Genomic DNA, 21350 nt, shown 5'->3' with positions numbered 1-21350 from the left:
AGTAGAGACTAATAGGTGGGTATGATACCAACAAAGACGGACAGATAAACAGGACAGGAGAAGGATGGTCAGAGAGCGCTTTACTAAACCATGACCATCTGAGGTTATGGTATGCTTGCCCACAGCATGGTCTCCATGCAGCAACATCAGGGACAGACGTCACTGAAACAGGCCAGCCAAGTCTACGCTTATAAACACAAAAACAAACAAACAAACAAAAAATGATAGCAGCAACAAGCCCCGGGGAGGGAGGAACTAGTATCCAGAATTGCTACAATACATTATCTAACATGAAGTTTCCAACAAAATATCCCAAGGCATGTAAACAAACAGGAGAATGCAATTCATACACTAGGGGGAAAAAGCCTTGGAGAGGGCCAGACATCAAACTTAGCAGACAATGATTTCAAAGCAGCTGTTATAAACATGTTCAAGGAACTAAAGGAAACAATGGTTAAAGAAGTAAAGAAAAATAGAAGGATAAGGCCTCATCACATGCAGATTAGCAGCGAAGAAACAAAAATTACAAAAAAGGAAAAAGTGAGAAATCTATGAATGGCACAGTCACTGACATAAAAACTTCATTTGAGTGACTCAGCAGTACATTTCAGCTGGAAGAGGAAAGTAACAGCAAACTTGCAGAGAAATGAAGGAAAATTATGCAATCTGAAGAAGACTAAGATAAAAAGATGCAGAAAAATGAACAGAGCCTCAGAAAAATGAGGCAAACCATCAGTGGCACCAACATAATGGATGAGCATGTAAGGAGAGAAAGTAACAGAAAAATATTCAAATAAATAAATAAATAAAAGGTGAAAACTTCCTAAATTTGATGAACAAATTTCACATCTAAGAATGTCAACAAATTCCAAATAAGACAAATGAAATGATACCCACACTCTGACATAAAAGATTAAAAATGTTGCAAAAGAAAATCTTGAAAGCAGCAAGGGAAAAATAACTCCTCACATAGAAAGGAACCCCAATCAGATTAACAGCTGATTTATCATCAGAAATTTTGGAGGCCAGAAGGCAGAGGCATGACATATTCAAAATGCTGCAGGCAAAAAAAAACAGAACAAAAACCATTGATCAAAAACCTAATATCCAGCATGACTAACTTTCAAAAATGGGGACAGGGCGCCTGGGTGGCTCAGTTGGTTAAGCGACTGCCTTTGGCTCAGGTCATGATCCTGGAGTCCCTGGATCGAGTCCCGCATCGGGCTCCCTGCTCGGCAGGGAGTCTGCTTCTCCCTCTGACCCTCCCCCCTCTCATGTGCTCTCTCTCATTCTCTCTCTTTCAAATAAATAAATAAAATCTTAAAAAAAAAATGGGGACAAAATAGACATTTCCAGATAAACAAAAATAAAGATAATTTAATGCTGAAAGAAATGCCTTAAAAGAAATATTAAAAGAAATTCTTGGGATTGAAAGTAAGTGACTTTAGACAGTAATTCAAACCTAAATGAAAAAATTAAAAAGACAGTAAATTAAAGAGGCAAATAAATATTGTCAATAAAGACAATTATACACATAATTACAAAGGACTGTTTAGTTGCATATATCTTCAGCATTCTTCCCTTAACTTTTTAAAAGAGTAATGTCATATGTATAAAATTGTATTGTTGGGCCTATAACTTAAAGAAATATTATATATTTGGTATTAACAATACAAGTGAGGTAGGTAGGAGCAAAACTGTCCTGGAATAAGGAAGTGACATCAGATGGGACTGTGAATCCACAAAACAGAGGAAGAGAATCAGAAATGGTAAAGAAGAAGGGTTATATAATGGACTACATGAATATACACTTGTTCTAAAATTATATAAAGTAATAATTACAGCAATGTATTCTTTGATTTGTAACATATATAAAAATAATATGGAAAAAAGTAATAGGTAAAAAGAAAGAGAGAACAGAGCTATATTGAAATAATGTTACTAGGATTAAATTAGTATAAATCTGAAATACGTTTTGAGAAGTTAGGCTGTATATTGTAAGCCCTAAAATAACCATTAAGAAAATAACTCAAAAGATACATTAAAAATCACTAAAGGAATTAAAATGTTACAGTAGAATGTATTCACTCCTTGCAAAAGAGGCCAATAAAGGAAGAAAAGAGGAACAAAAATACATGGGACATAGAGGGGAAAAGACGTAAAGTGGCACATGTAAATCCAACTATACATCAATATCAGCATCAAATATGAGTGGATTAAACAATCCGATGAAAAGGCAAATATTTTCAGACTGGATCAAAAAATAAGATCCAACTATATACTGTCTACAGAAGACATACTCTATATTCAAAGATATAGATGGACCGAAAGCAAACGGATAGAAAAAGACTGAACAAACTGCATTTAGAAGAAAGCCGGAGTGGATGTACTAAAATTAGACAAAATAAAGCAAAAAGTTATTAAAAATAAGAAGATAGCTTTATAATGATCAAAAAGAGGGCCAAGCCATCAGAAAAATACAATCTTAAACATATATGGACCTAACAACTAAGCTCAAAAATACATAAAATGAAAATTTACAGAAGTGAAGAAAGAGGCAGAAAATTCAACCATAACAGTTGGAGAATTCAAGAGGTACTTTCAAAAAATAGATAAAACACGGTAGAAAATGAGAACAGAAACAGAAGACTTGAACAATGCTGTAAAACCTACATCTCTAGAACAATCCACCTAACAATGGCAACAAGCATTCTTTTCAAGGGCACATAGGGCATTTTTTAGGATACACCATATGTTAGTCCATAGAACTAACTCCAATAAACAGCAGGCAGAACTTGTTACATTGCACTTCACCTTGTTGCACTTCACAGATACTGTTTTTTAACAATTGAAGGTTTGTGGCAACCCTGCATGGAGCAAGTCTATCAGCACCCTTTTTCCAACAGCATTTGCTCACTTTGTGTCTCTGTGTCACATTTTGATAATTCTTGCAATATTCCAAACTCTTTCATTATTAATATATTTGTTATGGTGATCTGTGACCAGAGATTTTGACTTGCTGAAAGGGTTCGTGGTGGTTAGCACTTTTAGCAATATTTTTTAATTAAGCTATATGGTACATTGCTTCTAAGGACATACTGTATCACACCCTTAACAGACGCCAGTATAGTGTAAAAAACTTTTAGATCTGCTAGGAAACCAAAAAATTCATTTGACTCACTTTATTGTGATATTAGCTTTATTTTGGTGGTCTGGAATTAAACCCACAGTGAAATGAGCCTGTCACAACGATTGAAATGGTAAAGGTGTGTTCCCCTCTCAAAAGAGAATGAATTTGAATCAAAACAGTGGTCTTGCCATCTGGAGAAGATAAACATGGAAGCTCATAAAGCATATCCATTCACATTCTCTTCACTCCTCTCTTATGCCAAATGGTCCTTATATGTGGGAACAAATCCCATTGGGCAAATAAAGCTTATGACTACCAATCATTAACAGTGCCGATTTAAGATTCTACTACACAAATTACTTAATCTCCAATCCATTCAGAAGTGGTTCCTTGAATAATCACCTACTCCCACCAACAAACTAATCAAGGCTGCATATGACTTTCTCCTTGACCATGAACCATGGCTACTGGGTCAATGCCTCTTGGCTTCTAGCCACAGAAGACATTTTAATAGACAATACTGGACTTTAAGCATGAAAGAGTTAATTGCCTGTTCCTTTCCCTTTGCGAATCAGTTAATATTGAATCTGAATAAAAGAATATGCTTGGCATTTTTCAACTTAACTAAAACATGCAACATTCATAACCAAGCCACGGATTGCTATCTACATAAACAAACCTTTGTGTCCAGGCTAGAGAAGGGAGCTGGGGCATTGGAAGCTATTTTCATTGGAAATGAAGAAAAGCATTTTGGTAGCAAAACTGAAGTCAAGTTAAGTGGCTGGAAGTGGCTGGAAGTACCTGAAAACACAAATGTTCCTTCAATGCACTTTCCCTCTAGAGTATGTGCACACAGTCCAATGAAGACAGACTGGAATAAATGAGCGGTGCAGGCATCAGGTCTGATAGGAAAAACACTGCACTAAAAGCTTCATTTCCTCTCCATGGCTCTGCAGGCTCTAATAAGATGTCTTTAATGAGCATTCAAGTGTTAAAGATTCTCTACTATACATTAATGAGTAAGGAAACTTCTGGCAAAAGCAAAGAAAGACTTTTACACATGAATTACAAAATATACAAGAGGTTCTACAAAGCCCATATACACGTCAATTCTTCAGTCTGTCTGACACATCTCCACATTATAATAAACCTCTTCCCACTCTACAAGCAGAGGACTTTTACAAATTTTTGATCATTACCTTTACAATGATTCTCGTCCCAAGGATACACACAGTTCTGGAGTCCATTGCAGACTAGTGTATTGTTAATACACATGTTACTATGGCAGAAGAATGTATTGCCTTCACAGGGAGCTAAAAATAAGAAGAAAAGGAAAACGAAGAAAAAAGTTAGACCTGATATTCAGTAGTAAATCACTCATATTACAAATCTAAAAACAAAAAGATTAGTTTTCCATCAAATTGAGATAAATGACCCAACATTCCGTTCTCAGAAGTGTTGCCATTGTGGTAATTATTTCTTGTGTTCCTAACAGAGCTGGCACTTCTCTAGACGTGCTCAGTTTATAAAACTGGCACAGGAGGGTTTCCATCATAAAAATGAAGTACATTATCTATATGGGTTCTTTTTTTTTTTTTTGACTTGGTGCATTCATTTAACAAAAACTAAGTGCCCACCACATGCACAACATTATGCTTTACACTGAAATTCTGTCTGTACAAATATAGTTGTACTGTGCAAAAAGTCTTAAGTAAATTAACATTGAAATAATTTTATAAAGCATGGGCTTACAAAATGCTAATGAAGAAAGTATATATTAAACAAATCCCTATGGCGTTATTTAAGCATATGAACAAAACAAAGAATGTCATGGAAATTCAGAACAAGGGAAAATTAATCCTGAACAACATAAGAAAAATATATATTATTCTCATCAACATTTAACATATACATGGTGATGAAATTAGCCTACTTTTCATGTGTTTCACATGTCCTAGTAACTTTAGGTATGGTGGTCCATGATCTCCAGATTAGGATGTACATTCAGGGCACTGGGAGGAAAAGTAAGAACCCACGGAGGTATCCAATACATAGATATGAGAAATAGTGAAGAGTTTAGTATAGCAAAATATAACGTTAGATATGACTTCAATATTAGGAAAATACATTTCTTTCATTATCAGAGTAATAGGATGTTTAGAATAATCACTTTAGAGTAATACTGCATTACTCATGATAGTTTATAGATCACGCTTTAAAGCTAACTTTTGTTTTTACCTTCATAATGATCTCACCTATCTTAGAAAATATGATTTTAGTGTTTCATTTATTTTTCTCAACAATAGTTCTAAAACCCTTTTAAGGATAGCATTCTAGAAAAACATATTCGATACAAAACACATCATTTACAGTGGTGAGTTAATCGATCAGTAAAGAATTATTAATGATCAGTACTATCTAAATGCCAGTCATGTTGTAATGACTTTTTCACCTTCACGACTATATATCATGGGTATTTTAAAAAGTTACCTTCTTTAAATGTATTTGCTATATTAACCAAAATTTCAGGCAAATAATTTGCATAAGGCAACTTAGTATATTTTAACACACCTAGAGAAATCCTAACAACAGTAACAACAACAAAACAAAAACACTCAAGTCTTGAAAATAAAAAATTAAAAAAAAATTAAAAAAAAGATACAGCTAACTCAAGCAAAGTGATTCCTTCTGGCTCTCCACAGCCCTCCCTCCATCCTCCCCACCTCCCCCCACCCCCTACCCCCCCACCCCCCCATCCCCCACTTCCCAGAAGAACAGTTCCTTCTTCCCTTGGCTTGGTTTGCCTTTAGGTCCCTGGCTAAAGATTTAAAAATATGCGGTGGTCATTTTGAAAAAAAAAAAAAAACACATATTGTAGATTAGAAAATATGCAGTAGTCATTTTGAAAAGAAAGTATCATGCTTAACATGGGCTAGTGACTTGTTAAGCATCATATAAGCCTTTTAAAATGTAAAATTTAATGATCTGCTATATGATTGCAAAATTCTGCTCTTTAGTAAGGAAAGAACTTTAAATTTCTGTAGTCAACCATAATGGCTTTTGCAGAACCGATATGATCTGTTAAGCAGATAATGAATGTTGTCAAAATGTGTACACAGAACAAGAAGGAGTTTTCTGCACATGGAATAGCTGCAAAATGCCTTAGTAAAAAAACATAAAAAATATGTTTGCCCTAATAGATTGTGGTGGTTCTGAAAACACAGTTATCCATCAAGTCAAAAATACCTTTACGAGAGCATCAATATTTATTGCCCTTCCAGAATGAGTTGGAAAAATTGCTATAATTACTATTAAATAGGATGGGTTAGTTTTGAAATTTTAAGTATATAAATAAAAATGATATCACATTCTGTAATTGAATGAAATGCAAGAGAATATTGGTAAGAGCACTGAAACTTGAATTCTGAATTCTCCAAATGGGATTTTGTTTCTAGTTCTACTGCTTAGTAGTTGTGAACGGGTCTTATAAACTACAAATCAGTGTGCCGGCATCAGCTATGGTTAAATATTGGTGGTCTGACTGGTATCGTAACAGGTAATCAGGACTGTCAAGAAATCACATTCCTGACACACTTCTTTACATCAACTGATCAGGCAAATGTGCCAGTTAATCAGCTCACTTTCAAAAATTATTATTATTCCAGGTATTATTCCATCTCTTTCTTCTTACTTTTGCCAGAATTTACAGAATTGCTATGCAAATGATAAAAATAAACAAGCAAATCTTGCAATGGCTAAGAAAAAAATGTATAACAACTTATATTGGGTTCTGATTGTTCTTGCTCTTGTATGTCTGAATATTTCTCTCATGTAAATGCAGATAGGCAATGGTTCATTAAAGATTCTTATTTCTATCTCCTGCTGAAAAGATAAAATGGCACCTTCCTGCCTCCCAAAGCAAGCTACATTATTAGCGTGTTTCAAGGATGTCTGGACACATTCTACAGACCGACATTATTTCCCGTGACCCTCAGCACATTCCAGATATCTGTGGCTCAGAGGCCAAATATGTTCCTCCCCTCTCTCTGTCTTGCAATATCCATTCTCCACTCTGCTACCCAAATCATATCAGCACTGTACTATCTGTGCAGTTTTGAAATATTATTCCAAGCTACCAAGAAAATTATCTTTTTCTTAAATCCTATTATACTTATAATTTTAAGAAGAGCTTAGCACTTAGCATATGCTTATCATCTTTCCCCACATGTTCTTTGAGGCTAAGGGCATGCCTCTGAAAAATGTCCATTTTTAATCTCTTATATGGTTTAACATTTCTAGGCTTATAGTAAATATTCAACAGATACTTTTAATTGATTACTGTCCCTGAGCAAAAGGTTAACTCTGGGGGTGCCTGGGTGGTTCAGTTGGTTAAGTCTGACTCTTGATTTGGGCTCAGGTCATGATCTTGGGGTCATGGGATTGAGCCCCGTGTCAGCCTCCATGCTCAGCATGGAGTCTGCTTGTCCCTCTCCCTCTGCTCCTCCCCCTGCTCTCTCTCTCTCTCTCTCTCAAATACATAAATAAAATCTTAAAAAAATAAAGCAGGTTAACTCTGGCCAGGGTGCATACCTGAGTATCCCAGAAAGCAGAAAACTAACAAGTGTGTTTATTAGTGGAGAGCTAACCTTTAGTGCCATGGTCTTCAGGTACAATCCAATTTGTGATATTCTCAGAAACTACACCTCAGCATCATTTCCTTGGCTCTCTTACTATGGCAGAGAAAGACCCATTCTACCAGTTTGTGGAGGACTTGTTCTACTTAGAAATTCAATGTGCATTGTCAAAAGCTCTTGCCTCTTAAAAACCAGCCTCCTTATTTCCTAAAACTATCTGGAAGAAACTCAAGTTAAGGGTAAGATTTACTCACAGTAACATGGCGGTCGAAGATGCAATACTCACAGTTCAGAGTACCTCACACGCAAAATTCCCAACATCAAGAGTCTACTTATTTCTGGAAGGAGGTTTTCTGTTGCTATCAGAAGAGCAAATATAGCTTCATATTGACTTTTTAAAAACTAACTATATAGAAGAAACTATTTTCATGGCTTTTTTGTCTCTGAACTGTTTTTTGTTTTTTGTTTTTTTTGAGAGAGAGGGAGAGAAAGAGAGGGAGAGAATCGAGATAATCTTAAGCAGACTCCCCACTGAGCGCTGAGCCTGATGCGGGACTCGAACTCACAACCCTGAGATCATGAGCTGAGCCAAAATCAAGAGTCAGATACTTAACTGGCTGAGCCACCCAGGCACCCCATCTCTGAACTATTTGCAAGTGTATTGAATTATCATGAGTGCAGCTATTGCAACCTCGCTTCGGTGGAAGGGCTTACTGAACATCACCATTTTATTATCTAGACACAATGATAAGTATTTCTTTTTAAGAAAAACACAGTAACTGAATGTAGTGAAATATTCTAGTCAGTCAAAAGATTGTCATGTGCGCAAACACAGCATTGCTCTTGATTTAAATCATTCAGGTAACAGAAAATGGATATTCTAACACCTCAAAATGGGTTTCACCTCACTGTTCCCTCCTCCTTCTGCACCAAAACATACCCTTTTGGGCAAAGCATTATTTTTTTTTGGCTATGTAAGAGACTGCACGTTAGAATGAAGCTTAGTGTGTGTTTCTCCAGACACTTCATCCTGGGATGGCAGAGTCCTGATGACCCTACTGTGGGCAGAGCTGGGTCTCGGCTGCGAGGAGTGGTAATCCCTAAGGATAGATGGCTCCTTCCATGAACACCTACTCAGTTATCACATCTCTAAAATGGGAATAAGGAGCATACTTACCTAAGTGACTTCATAATGCCGAGGACTGAGGAGAGTGCCAGCCTGGGGATGCAAGCATTATAGCTGAATCGTAAGCTGTTCCAGAAGGCGGGCATTGCATGGGGGCCGTGGATCCAAAATGTTTGAGACTGAAACCCGGATCCATCCCTTCCAGGCTGTGCAAACTTGAGCCAATGTTCCTTAAAATCTCCCAGTTTCAGTTACATGTATTTAAGGGGGGCTAATCTTGACTACCACATACGGATGTGGCAAGTAAAGGTGATCAGTCTTTAAAAACTGTAACCGATATTGTCCGACGGTATAGGATAGACACATGTTAGCCGGTTTTGAATTATGATAATTACCCAAAACTAAATAAATAAATACAACTTATAATATGAAGGAGATATAGAATATGAAAGTTAAGCGACATAATATTAAATTTCCTGATCGGTAAAGTGAGGACGGTCATTCACAGATCTCTCGTCAACACAAGATGAGCATGCAGACCTAAACGAATGATTTCATACACAATAGCATGCGATAAATGGTGTCTAAAAAGACAAGTTATACACAGAAGTATTCACTCTTTTGTGTAACAAACAGCATAGCTGTTCTGCAGCTAGTACAGCTTTGTAAGAGAAATTATTAAGTGGGTTTCAGCACATAGATGTATAGCTATACATCTATTATATCTTGGGGTAATATTTAAAATATCTAACAATCAGCTCATGGGAACCGACCCGTGGGAGCAGATGGATGCTGACCACCATGCCTCACTGGGCACTCCACCACAGCGGCGAGCACCAACTCTGTGACACCCCGGTTTACAGCCACTTGTGAGACATTGGAAAATAAAGGAATGTATCATGAGACACCTTTTTCTCAAAAATGTCTGAGGAATATTTATCTGGGGAATATGTAGTGTCCCTCGCATATTTTTCTCCAAGCTGTTATTTCCTACAACACCCATCATTCATTTCACAAAAATCCAATCCCAAGTGTTAAGCAGACAACCCCCTTCTAGGAGTCACAAAGTGGTTTCAAATTATTTCTAATATTACCTGAGGGAGCATCATGACAGGTAATACCAGTAATTAACCTTACAAGACATGCAAAAATTAAGGTGTTTATCCCTTTTCTCTCTTGAAAGTAATTATATGAATTTAGTGGTATATTTAAATATGAAAACAAAGTCACCAATACACCAGAGGCTTGAAGCTCCAAGCTCTTTAATTCTATGTTGTTGTAGTATTTACGTATAAAAGGGAAAAAAAAAAGTAAGTCTGTAACCGGTCTCCATTTTTATAGCCAACTACACACCTTTCTAAGTTATGTTCAGGACTTTCCTGAAACTGAGACTTCCTAAGTTATTTTAATATCTTGGGTAATTTCTTTGCTCTACCCATGCCTAGTGTAAAATACTACTGAAGTTCAATTCTAAAAAAGAAACAGAAATTAGATTTTATGCATGTTAAAGATAATGGCAAGTACAGATCTTAACAAGTGCTTGAACTACTTTACAGAAGGAAGGTTTAGATATATAAGATAGTTATGATATTCCTTGATTCATAGGATAACAAGACCATCAAGATAATGTGCATTTTCTAACACCAAATTGGAAAGAGAGATTCAGGTCCCATCCTGGAAAGCCAAGACAAGCAAGTATATAGAATAGATCTTGGTGTTTTGGCTCCAATATGAAATCCAGGAGTTTTTTTCCTAAGGTTTTTAGTGATCCCATAAATTGAGTCTTGGACAAAAGTGGCAACATTGTCCTACAACTGTAGTAACAACGTTTTTGGAACAGAGAAACACAACACACAGATGCAGATTTTGAGAGTATTGACGAGTGCTTTAAGTCCAGCTTTAAAATTTCCACTTAAAATATCTTAGGTGAACATTTATCCAAATATTTCATGATAAATTCTTTGGAAACATGAAGTTTAATGTAACATTTTGCTCTAGCAAGGAAGAAATGTATTGTGGATTAGTAAGACTGAGAAGTATGGTGCGCTTCCATATATTAGCTTTTGGTAAACCCTTTCTTATTCACAGAAATCAGGGACCACGAAGCCTGTTTAACTTTGTTTAATCCAGATGCTCCGATTTTATTAGTTTACCACTTGACAGACAAACAAAAACAAAAGCAAAAGCAAAATCTTGAGAAGTCTTGCCCCAGTGTTCAAAAATTATAGTGACAGAATTCTTATTTCTAAATTATAGTGACGGAATAGAGAACAGCATGGGAAATTACTAAGGTATAAAGTTGGATGAGACATGAGGATACAGATTATTTTAAATTATAAAGCCTCACACATAAATATACATATGGAAGATTTTACTGGAAATACTACACCAAAATGTGGGCAATGACTATTTCTAGGATATTCACAAGTTATATTTAGCTTTTATTGAGAAATGTTCCATATGAACATATACACATAAGAATATGTATACATACACTTGTGTATATATACATACACACAGTTATTTATTTATTTATTTTTTTGTAATCGGGAAGCATCTTTTAATTTTTCATGAAAAAAAATACCAAATAGTATTTTTAAAAATCTATTTTCTCTTTCATATTTTAACCAGTAAAATAATAGTTTTCACATAACATTTATACCTTACTATATTTGAAGTTATATAATTAGTGAATTTAGTATTTCACTGAATTCCTTGCTTTCTTTGGGGTTGTTTTGAAATCCTCTCTTGTTCCCACTCTTACCACTAGGTGGCAAGCGTGCACCATATTTCCTGAAATGGCATTTCACTCTATCGCGATGTTTAAATCCTACATGTGCCTGCGACAAACAACACTGATTTTTAAGAAATAAAAATTTCAGTAGAAAGACAACCAAAATAATTTTGGGCATATTTGAATTAGGTAAGGGAGGACATGAGAAAGAAGGGCAGTCACTGGAACTAACACTCAACATAATTCTAACACTCAACATAAAGTTTTATTTAAAATTTTAAGAAAGAATCATAATATGTATACACTATAAAATTAAAGGTCTAATCATGAATGTTTCATCAATTTTCAGTATTGTGCCACATGTTTATAAATATTGTTCCACTTCTGTAATAAAATTTCTTAATTTATAATAACTTTGTTTAATGCTAAAGTTACTAATGCTCCTTCTCACTATTGGGGTCATTTCTTCTCAATGGCTTTCTTTTTATTTTTATTATTTTTTTCTCTTTTTCAGTTGATTTTAAATTCCAGTATAGTTGACATACAGTATTATATTAGTTTCTTTTGTACAATATAGTGATTCGACGATTCTATACAGGACTCCGTGCTCATGATAAGTGTTGTCTTCATCCCCTTCACCTATTTCACCCATCCCTCACCCGCCTCCCCTCCCATTTGTTCTCTGTAGTTAAGAGTCTGTTTTTTGGTCTGTCTCTTTTTTCTTTATTCTTTTGTTTCTTAAATTCCACAGATGAACGAAATCATATGGTATTTGTCTTTCTCTGACTGACTTACGTCCCTTAGCATAATACTCTCTAGATCCATCCATGTGGTTGCCAACGGCAAGATTTCATTCTTTTAATGGCTGAGTAATATTCCATTGTATACACACCACATCTTCTTTATCCATTCATCTATTGAGGGACACTTGGGCTGATTCCATAATTTGGCTATTGTAAATAATGCTGCAGTAAACATAAGGGTGCACATCTTTTCAAATTAGTGTTTTCATTTGACTGCATTCTTTTTAAATTCAGAAATTCACTGAATGCTACCCTCAGGAAATATTAAAACAGAAATTAAAAACTGGCAGATTTCTCTCTGAAACATTGATATTTCAAATACTTGTGCTTTATGGTTAATAAAACTATCATTAGTAGGTTAGTTCCAAGCCAAAGAACACGATGCTTCACCAGAAACAGAAGTGATGCTTGATGCTATTTTCCTTTTAATAACTCTACCATCTAAGTAACAGCTCAGATGCTCCTATACACCTCTCGACCCAAATCTCATCCTCTCCACGCACATTCTCCTGCTTCTTGCCTGCCTCAGATTCCTCAAAGCTCTTTGATGTGAAGCTTGTCAAAAGCCCACCTCCTCTGTGCTGGCACACACGCGTGCACACGCGCGCACACGCGCGCACATGCACACACGCACAGGCGCGCACACGCACACACGCACACGTGCGCACACACCCACATCATTGGGTCTTCTACTTCTGCTAATCCTTATTCCTCATGAGTTCTCCAGTCTGAAGTTGGAGTGCAAATGGTCACAGAAATGCGTGGAGCCGCGGAGGATGAGGGCGTAGCTTGGAGTACACTCACTTGTCCTTGCTTCCATTTTTGAATTCAGCTTTTATCAGCCTTGAAGACACTGATTTATTAAAACTTTCTGAAACTCAAGATGCTCTAGAGCCTATCACTTTCTTTGCCTGGGAGATGGAAATAAAGCTTAAATTTATCATAAATATGTAAATGTGATACATATCCACATTATATATTTAAAGTAATGAATTCATACTAAAGAGCAAGATCTAGCATACTTGGAAACTCAATTACTTTTATTTAATAATAATTTTAATCAATTTAGATGACAGAGAAGATTTTCCCTCTGCCTCTCAGAACCCTATAGTCAAGTCTCCAGGGCCATCACCAGAGGTCCCTTCTCTTCTCTATCCACAGCCTTCCCCTAGGGGATCCCAGCAGACTCAAAGCCTCTGACACTCTTATTTTCTCCTGGGCTCACCCTTCTAGCTCTGACTCCCATCTGAAGTCCAGCTTTATACCATACTATTAAATTCCTACATAACATCTCCACTTGGGATTCTAAGTACCATCTCAAAAGGAACATGGCTGGATAGGCTTACGGAAGAATGAAGGGGGGGGGAAATTGGAGGGGGAGACGAACCATGAGAGACTATGGACTCTGAGGAACAACCTGAGGGTTCTAGAGGGGAAGGGGGTGGGGGGATGGGTTAGCCCGGTGATGGGTATTAAAGAAGGCACGTATTGAATGGAGCACTGGGTGTTACACGCAAACAATGAATCATGGAACACTACGTCAAAAACTAATGATGTAATTAATGTATGGTGATTAACATAACATAATAATAAAAAAAATAATTAAAAAAAGAAAGAAACATCTGTCACCTTAATCCTCTTTAACTGCCCCTCCCCCACCCCATTCTTCCCCTCACACCTTCCTGACATTAATAAGGGACAGGACTATCCCCATCCCCTTGGCTGTTAACATTGAAGGGTTGGGGTCATTCTTGAGTCCTTTCTCCTTCAAAACCCACATCCAAAAGGCCTTTAGCTGTGTCAGGCCTATCTATCATCTATCTATCACCTATCTATCTATCTATCTATCTATCTATCTATCATCTATCTATCTACCATCAATCTACCTACCAAGTTCTTGTTGTGATCTCAGTTGGTACAAAAGGCTCACTACCATCTGTCACCAACTGCTCTCCTATAAGCAGATCTGCAAACACAGCAGCCTGAGGAAACTTGGTCATTTAAAACTATAAATCAGACCATGGTTCACCCATTTCAAACACTCCAAAACCTTACTTAAAAAGTTAGATTAAATCCCAAACTCCTTAGTACCCCTTCTGCTCCTCCAAAATCTCGACCCAGCTGCCTCTTGGACTCCAGCGTCACCCACCATGATCACGGGGCACCCAGGTTCACACCCTTCTCCACCATGTTACCCAATATTGTTGTTTTTCCACAATACTTATGAGGACTTGAGTTTATCTTCTTTAATTAACTTATCTGTACATCTTTTCCCTCCTCTTATAAAAATGTAAAGCAAGGCAGTTGCCTTGTTCACTGCTTTATCACTTGGGCTTTGAATAACACATGTCATTTTGGAGATGCTTAATAAATAACTGTTGATGGACAGATATCAGAACAAAAATTTTTCAACAGTAAGATGGATATGGAGTGCCAACTTCCCATTAAATTCTGACAATTATTTTAATTTCTAAGAAAGAGCTAAACTTTTCTTAATGAACTAAAGGGAAGAAAATATCTAAAACATCAGAGATATCAATTATGAGTAAGCATCTGAGTAAGAATTCAAAAACTTCAAAAACTGGATTCAGAAGTGTATAGCTTGCTGCTAAGTATCATTTTTAATCATGATATTCTAATTACAGAAAAATAAAATTTAAAAAAAAATTAAATATATTTGGCCATCAGAATTGTCCCCAAAACAAATGTTTTGTTTTTCCCTAAAATAAATGGAAAAATTTTCCCTGCTACCATATTTTAAACTTAAAAGGGCCCTCAGGCTATGCAGTTAAGGAAAATGACATTTTATTTGAAAAATGCTGACCAGATTTCAGGCCAGAAATAGATTTGTCCTTCTTCTCTTCATCTCCTTTATCATCTTCATATATTTTTTTGAAAGATCAATATCTGCCTCCAAAACTCCATGTTCCAATGTGACTTAGTTATCTGTCAAAATATCCAGTATTATTAAGATACATTTTAATCTCTTTTTTTTAAATACAAGAAAATCTATTCACAAATTTCAGTTTAATCCCACTCACATTTATTAGATTCCCCCAATCTTTCTGCTAGAATCACGTATTGCTATGGCTCCAAAAAGACATTATATTAGAAAAGAAAAGCATCTTCATGAGAAAATTATATTCCATAGAGGCCATTTCTTTCCTCACATAGGACATGAGCCACATCATGATCTTATCCATTTTGTTTGATTCTAAGAATGAGCATACATTTTTATACTATAATGACATCTGCCTTGGGTCAGCTACATGATGATTTATTCATCATCTGTAATTAGACAGGCCTGCAATGACCGTAAGAGGATATTATAGTTCTTTGGGGTCTGTACTCTGATTATTATTAGTATTTGGACATGTGTCTCAGGCTTTATTTTCATGACTGCTGTGCACATGTCTGCAACAGTTGGTTGGACACACTGTTCTGTTAAAGTTACTCTACTTGGTTTCATTGTCGAACATGCCAAGTCCCAAAAGTGGGAACTGAAGTAAGGAAAGATTAGAGTGTTGGGCGCCTGGGTGGCTCAGTTGGTTGAGCGACTGCCTTCGGCTCAGGTCATGATCCTGGAGTCCCGGGATCGAGTCCCACATCGGGCTCCCTGTTCAGCAGGGAGTCTGCTTCTCCCTCTGACCCTCCTCCCTCTCATGCTCTCTGTCTCTCATTCTCTCTCTCGCAAATAAATAAAATCTTAAAAAAATATATATATATAAAAAAAAAAAAAAAGATTAGAGTGGAGAAAACAGGGACCACCATAACCTCGAGTTTGTGATTCTTCTAGTTCAAAGTCTAACAATTTAGAATAATAGTTTTCTGTCTGCATACAACAACTATATACAGTCTATTTTCAGTGGTAGACATAAACTACCGTAGCTGTAAAGCCAAAATCAAAGAAATCAATATATGTTATCCCCAAGGATCCTACCAAAAATTACAAGGAATTTACTGCCTTTATTCTTGTCCACAGGCTCCCTGGCAGACTGACAACTTAACTAAAGACAACGTTGATCTAAAAAGTTCAATGAAAATTCTGCAAAATTTTCTAAGTAGCTCAACAAATACACATAGAAACTAACATTATTTAAATATTTTAGTCTTTAAAAAATCACTCAAGGAAATTGCTTTTAAATTTTAATTATTCCACTGACCTGTATATCTATGTGCATACTTTTTAAAAACATAATTTGAGTTAAATGACCAAGTCAATAATAAATGTCCATCAATAATTAACTTCAAATATTGAAATATTTCTGATAGTTGTTTTCTTTATGCTCCAGTTGGACTCAACCACATGCTTAAAAAGAAGGAGGGGTTCCTGGCAGACTATACAATTTTATATTATAATCCCTTGCTCAAAGTCCTCATTACATTTGCAAGTAAGAAACTACTGAGTATGAAAATTTCAGTATGTTATTATCCCATTAATCGACAGGATAGTCGTCACCATTTGCTCTGTTCTGAACACATATTTAAAACTCACAGCTGCTCTATAATGCCTCCTTCATTTTCTGGAAAAGAAATTGAGGCTTAAAGTCAAGGTGTTACAGGTAAGAAAGGAGCAGAATTAATTGACTGCCACCAAATGGGTATCCTGTTTCGATTTTTTTCACAACAAAAAACTGTTTTTTCAGATGATTTGTAATTTTGTTTTGCAAAATGTTTAACATTAATTTTACAGTTCTAAACACATATATACTTGCCAAAATTATATATTTATGATACATTCCCTTTTTGTATTTTTTCTATAGTAATAAAAATATTTAATTTTTAAATAATTTCATTATATAGAAGAATATTTACTCAGTAGTAGGACATAAAAGGGACACATGTTTAGATACACCATTACCACTTGGCATCGTGTACCTTTGGTCTTCAAGTCGAATAAATTATTTTTTTCATAATTTCAGATGAAGAGCACATCAGTTTACTAAAAACAAATCAAATAAAAACAAAATAGGAACATCAAGTCTACTGTGGTAAAATGAATAATGGATCCCAAAAATGCCCACATCCTAAACCCCAGAACTTGTGAATGTTGCTTTATATGCAAAAGAGATTTTGCAGATGTGATTAAGGACTTCAAAATGTGGAGATTATTCTGGATTATCCAGACAGGGCCGATGAAATCACAGGTGTCTTTACAGAGGGAGGGAGGAGCTCCAAGGGACAGAGCATGCTATAACAAGGAAGCAAAGAGAGATGAGAGGTTACCTTGCTGGCCTTGAAGGAGAAGGAGCCAAAACCCACACAATGGGAGGCACACAGCTCTAGAAGCTGGGACAGGTGAGGGAATGCACTCTTCACTATGGCCTCCCAAGAGGGCGGCCTTGTTGACACCATGGTTTCAGCCCAGATAAATCTATTTTGAATAATAGATTTGTATTGTTTTAAGCACTAAATTTGTGGTAATCTGTTACAGGAGCAATAGGAATGAAGTTAATATACCCATTTACACCTAGTAGCTCACTTCTTAGGGTAATCAGAACACGGTCCACCAGCCCCTGTAGATGTACGTATGGCCACACAACATTGCAACAGGGTCAGGGAAGGTCAGAAATGGGAAAAGCGAAGAATGAGATCTCTGACGTGGAAGGGCAATGGTTTTCAACCAGGACACGCTGCAACTCCTGAATCCCGATTTGTGAAATGGATCAAAAGCAACATTTTCTAACTACTTACAACATTTCAAACATTAGCACAAACTCAAAGATTTACTCACGTCACCCAGCAGAGGAAGGACTACATGACCTCTAGTGCTCTAAGGACATTACAAAAATGTAGGCTTACCCATCAGCATCTGTTGTGCCATATACAAGCAAGCCATCAGGTGAGAGGGACTTGGAGGTTAAAAAGTAGAGAAATTCTAGTGTAGATCATGGTAATTATCTAATCTAAAAGAACAGGTCATTAGATAGTGATCTGTCCTCACCTGTTGGTATAATTACCACCCCCCAAAAAAACTCTTGATCAGTTATCACTTCCTGACATTGTAGATGTGTCTTGATTTTCTCCATACAGAAAAAAATGTAAATATGGGGCACCTGGGTGACTCAGTCGGTTAAGTGTCCAACTCTTGATCTCAGCTCAGGTCTTGATCTTGGGGTTGTGAGTTCAAACCCCACACTGGGCTCCACGTTGGGTGTGGAGCCTACTTAAAATTTATATATATATATATATATATATTACATATATACTCTTGTTTTCTTGGATTTAATAAATCCCTTCAGAAAGTCATACCAAAGTCACATCAAAGTTATATTTATTGCTTTAAAAAATGTTTACCAAAAAAAACTGTTCATTGTAGAAAAATCATAAAACATTAAGAATCAAAAAACCTCATCACCTAAAAATAATCACTATTACTATCTTAATTGCATTGTGTTCTACACACATGCATTGTATATATAATAGATACTCTATATTAAACATTTATCACACATGTTGACAAATGTATGCTTGTACTGTGTTTTGTTTGCTACTTGCTTTTAAAATTTTGTTTTTTCACATAGCTCAATGTTAGTATCAGTCTAACACAAATCATCTTAAGAGTGAAAAGAATATATGTATGTTCCAAGAACCATTTAACCATTAACTTAAGCAAGTTTCATTTTTTTAAAAGACTCTAAACATACCTGCCAGTAATATATATATTCTTAGGTTAATTTTTTAGATCAACAGGAGAGACCTTATTTTTTAAAGTTTTTATTTTTTTATTATTTTTTAAAGATTTTACTTATTTATTTGAGATCTCTCAAATTAATCAAATAATCTCAAGCAAGAGAGAGAGAGAGAGAGCATGCAAGTGGAGAGAGGAGTGGAGGGGGAGGGAGAGGAAGGAGAGGAAAGAATATCAAGCAGACTCTGCACTGAGCATGGAGCCTGTCATGGGGCTCAATCCCAGGACCCTGAGATCATGACCTGAGCCAAAATGAAGAGTCAGATGCTTAGCCAACTAAGCCACCCAGGTGCACCTTTTTTTAAATTTTGTAAACCTACTTGAGAATTTTGGTAGATACTGCTAAATTGCCCTTCAGAAAACATCCTCTTTTTTACCAGCATACATATATTCTCATTTTACTACACCACCTCCCAAACTGGGTATTTTATTATTGCTATTTTTTTAAGCAATTTGATAGATGAAAATTAGGTCTTTTTCTTATCAAAATTTACATCTTTGTTCACTAATACAGATAGGTGCATGTTTCCTGTACCAACAGTCCATTTATGCTCCTCTGGGAATTAATTTTCACCTTATTTGCCCCATTTTCTTATGGTATGCTTACATAACTTTCTCTAAATCATCTTACACAATCTTTATTCCTTATCAGTTAAGAATATTTACCCACTGCCTGTTGTCTCTGTGGCCAATTGCTCAACTCAGCTTTTCCTTTTTTAATTTTAATTATGTTTTTATAATAATACATACCTTAAATTTTGTATATTTATATATACAATATGTTCCCTTATCTGTAAATGTGTTATGTCTGCTTTAGAAAGACATGCCAAAGTAGGACACATATGCAGCAATTTTCCCAGCCTATTTCGTGTATTATTGATCTTTCAATCTATGCCATCTGGTATTGATTCAGTTGTAGGACAGATATAACTAAATATTTCCTATATTAATAAAGTAGTCTTAAACTTTTAAAAACACACCAAGTCATAAGAGTGAGGCATGGAGATCTCTACCAGGAAACATATCACTTTACATTTTAGTCTGTGTCATAATTGGTAACACTGCTTCCTGTAACAAATACCACTTTTTGTCCTTGCATGAAAAACACGTAAATACAATGCCTTTCAATCTTACCATTTACCCCAAACTTGTAAATGTGTTTGGCCTTGCTTTTTCCTAGAGAGGAAATTAAATATTACTGTTGTGAGTTTGATCATCATCAATATTTTCTGGTGTATAATCTCAGAGTGCTACTGAACTTGGTGCATTTTACATTCATAATTAAATATCTATATACTTTTCCCCCCTTAGGGTCCACCAAATTTAGTTTATGGAGGTCCTATGACAAGCGTACTTGTATATTGCAAAACTGGGAATGTGCACTATCGAGGACAGAATGTAACTTGTGTATGCAAGAGGCAGACGGCACACCAAAGTAGGCTCCAGACAAGAAAGGATAATAAAACTGAACTGTGAAATCATAACTGATCGCTGTGGCAGAGGAGTAAAGATCCTACTAATCTAAACAAATGCTGGAGAGAGAGCAAAAATCCCCTATGAGAAACGAATCAGGCGTTTTAGAATACAGTGTCTCAGTGGATAATTTACTAAAGAAACTGAGGACGTACACGGTGAGAGTGTGGCGCAGAGGACCAGATACAAATGCACATTTTCTGAAGTGAGTAACACGCTGGAGTTTAGTTTGAGTGAGTGTGGTGCCACTGGACCCTTCATCTCTGTGCCTCGGTGCTCACGTGCTTGTGGAAGGAATAAAAGTACAAAGGAAAGAATACAAGTAAGTATCAAAATGAAAACTCTGATGACTAGGTTAATAACATAGTAGTGGTGACCCAACTTTTAGGGTCAAGCTGATGTTGGAGTGATTATTTTTTATATGTTTCCTACCATTCTACTTTGCCACATCACAACTACCAAATCTAGCAACAGAGATGAACAGTTAATAAACACTAATGTATTAGTTAATATATGCAAGTAACATGTAGATGGACATCTGGACTATCTATTGCACTCAGAAGTGCACATCATTACAACAGGAAGGTGTTTTGGTTTTCTATTGATGAGTAACAAATTACTACAAACTTACTGGCTTCAAACAACACCCACTTGTATCTCAGTTATGTGAGTCAGAAGTTTGGGTTGAACGGGTTCTCTCCTCAGGGTCTCACAAGGCCAACATCAAGGAGGCAGGTGGACTGGGGCTCATCTGGAGCA

At 36.1% G+C, this 21350-nt stretch overlaps 1 protein-coding gene across 8 annotated transcripts in view; it reads right to left on the bottom strand.

Annotated features, from left to right (window-relative positions):
* NETO1 (neuropilin and tolloid like 1) overlaps positions 1-21350 on the bottom strand; it is a 121719-nt gene that overhangs the window by 20403 nt on the left and 79966 nt on the right. For all 8 annotated transcript variants that reach the window (XM_081801029.1, XM_081801030.1, XM_081801027.1 and 5 more), the window contains exon 8: positions 4330-4443. In XM_081801029.1, the coding sequence (XP_081657155.1) occupies positions 4330-4443 (114 nt within the window). The remainder of the gene's footprint in view (positions 1-4329; positions 4444-21350) is intronic.

The sequence above is a fragment of the Leptonychotes weddellii genome, chromosome 13 (assembly GCF_054177405.1).
Source record: "Leptonychotes weddellii isolate Sample4059 chromosome 13, ASM5417740v2, whole genome shotgun sequence".
Lineage (NCBI taxonomy): Eukaryota > Metazoa > Chordata > Mammalia > Carnivora > Phocidae > Leptonychotes > Leptonychotes weddellii.
Note: the sequence above shows the minus strand (reverse complement) of the source record. Positions and strands in the feature narration are given on the sequence as shown.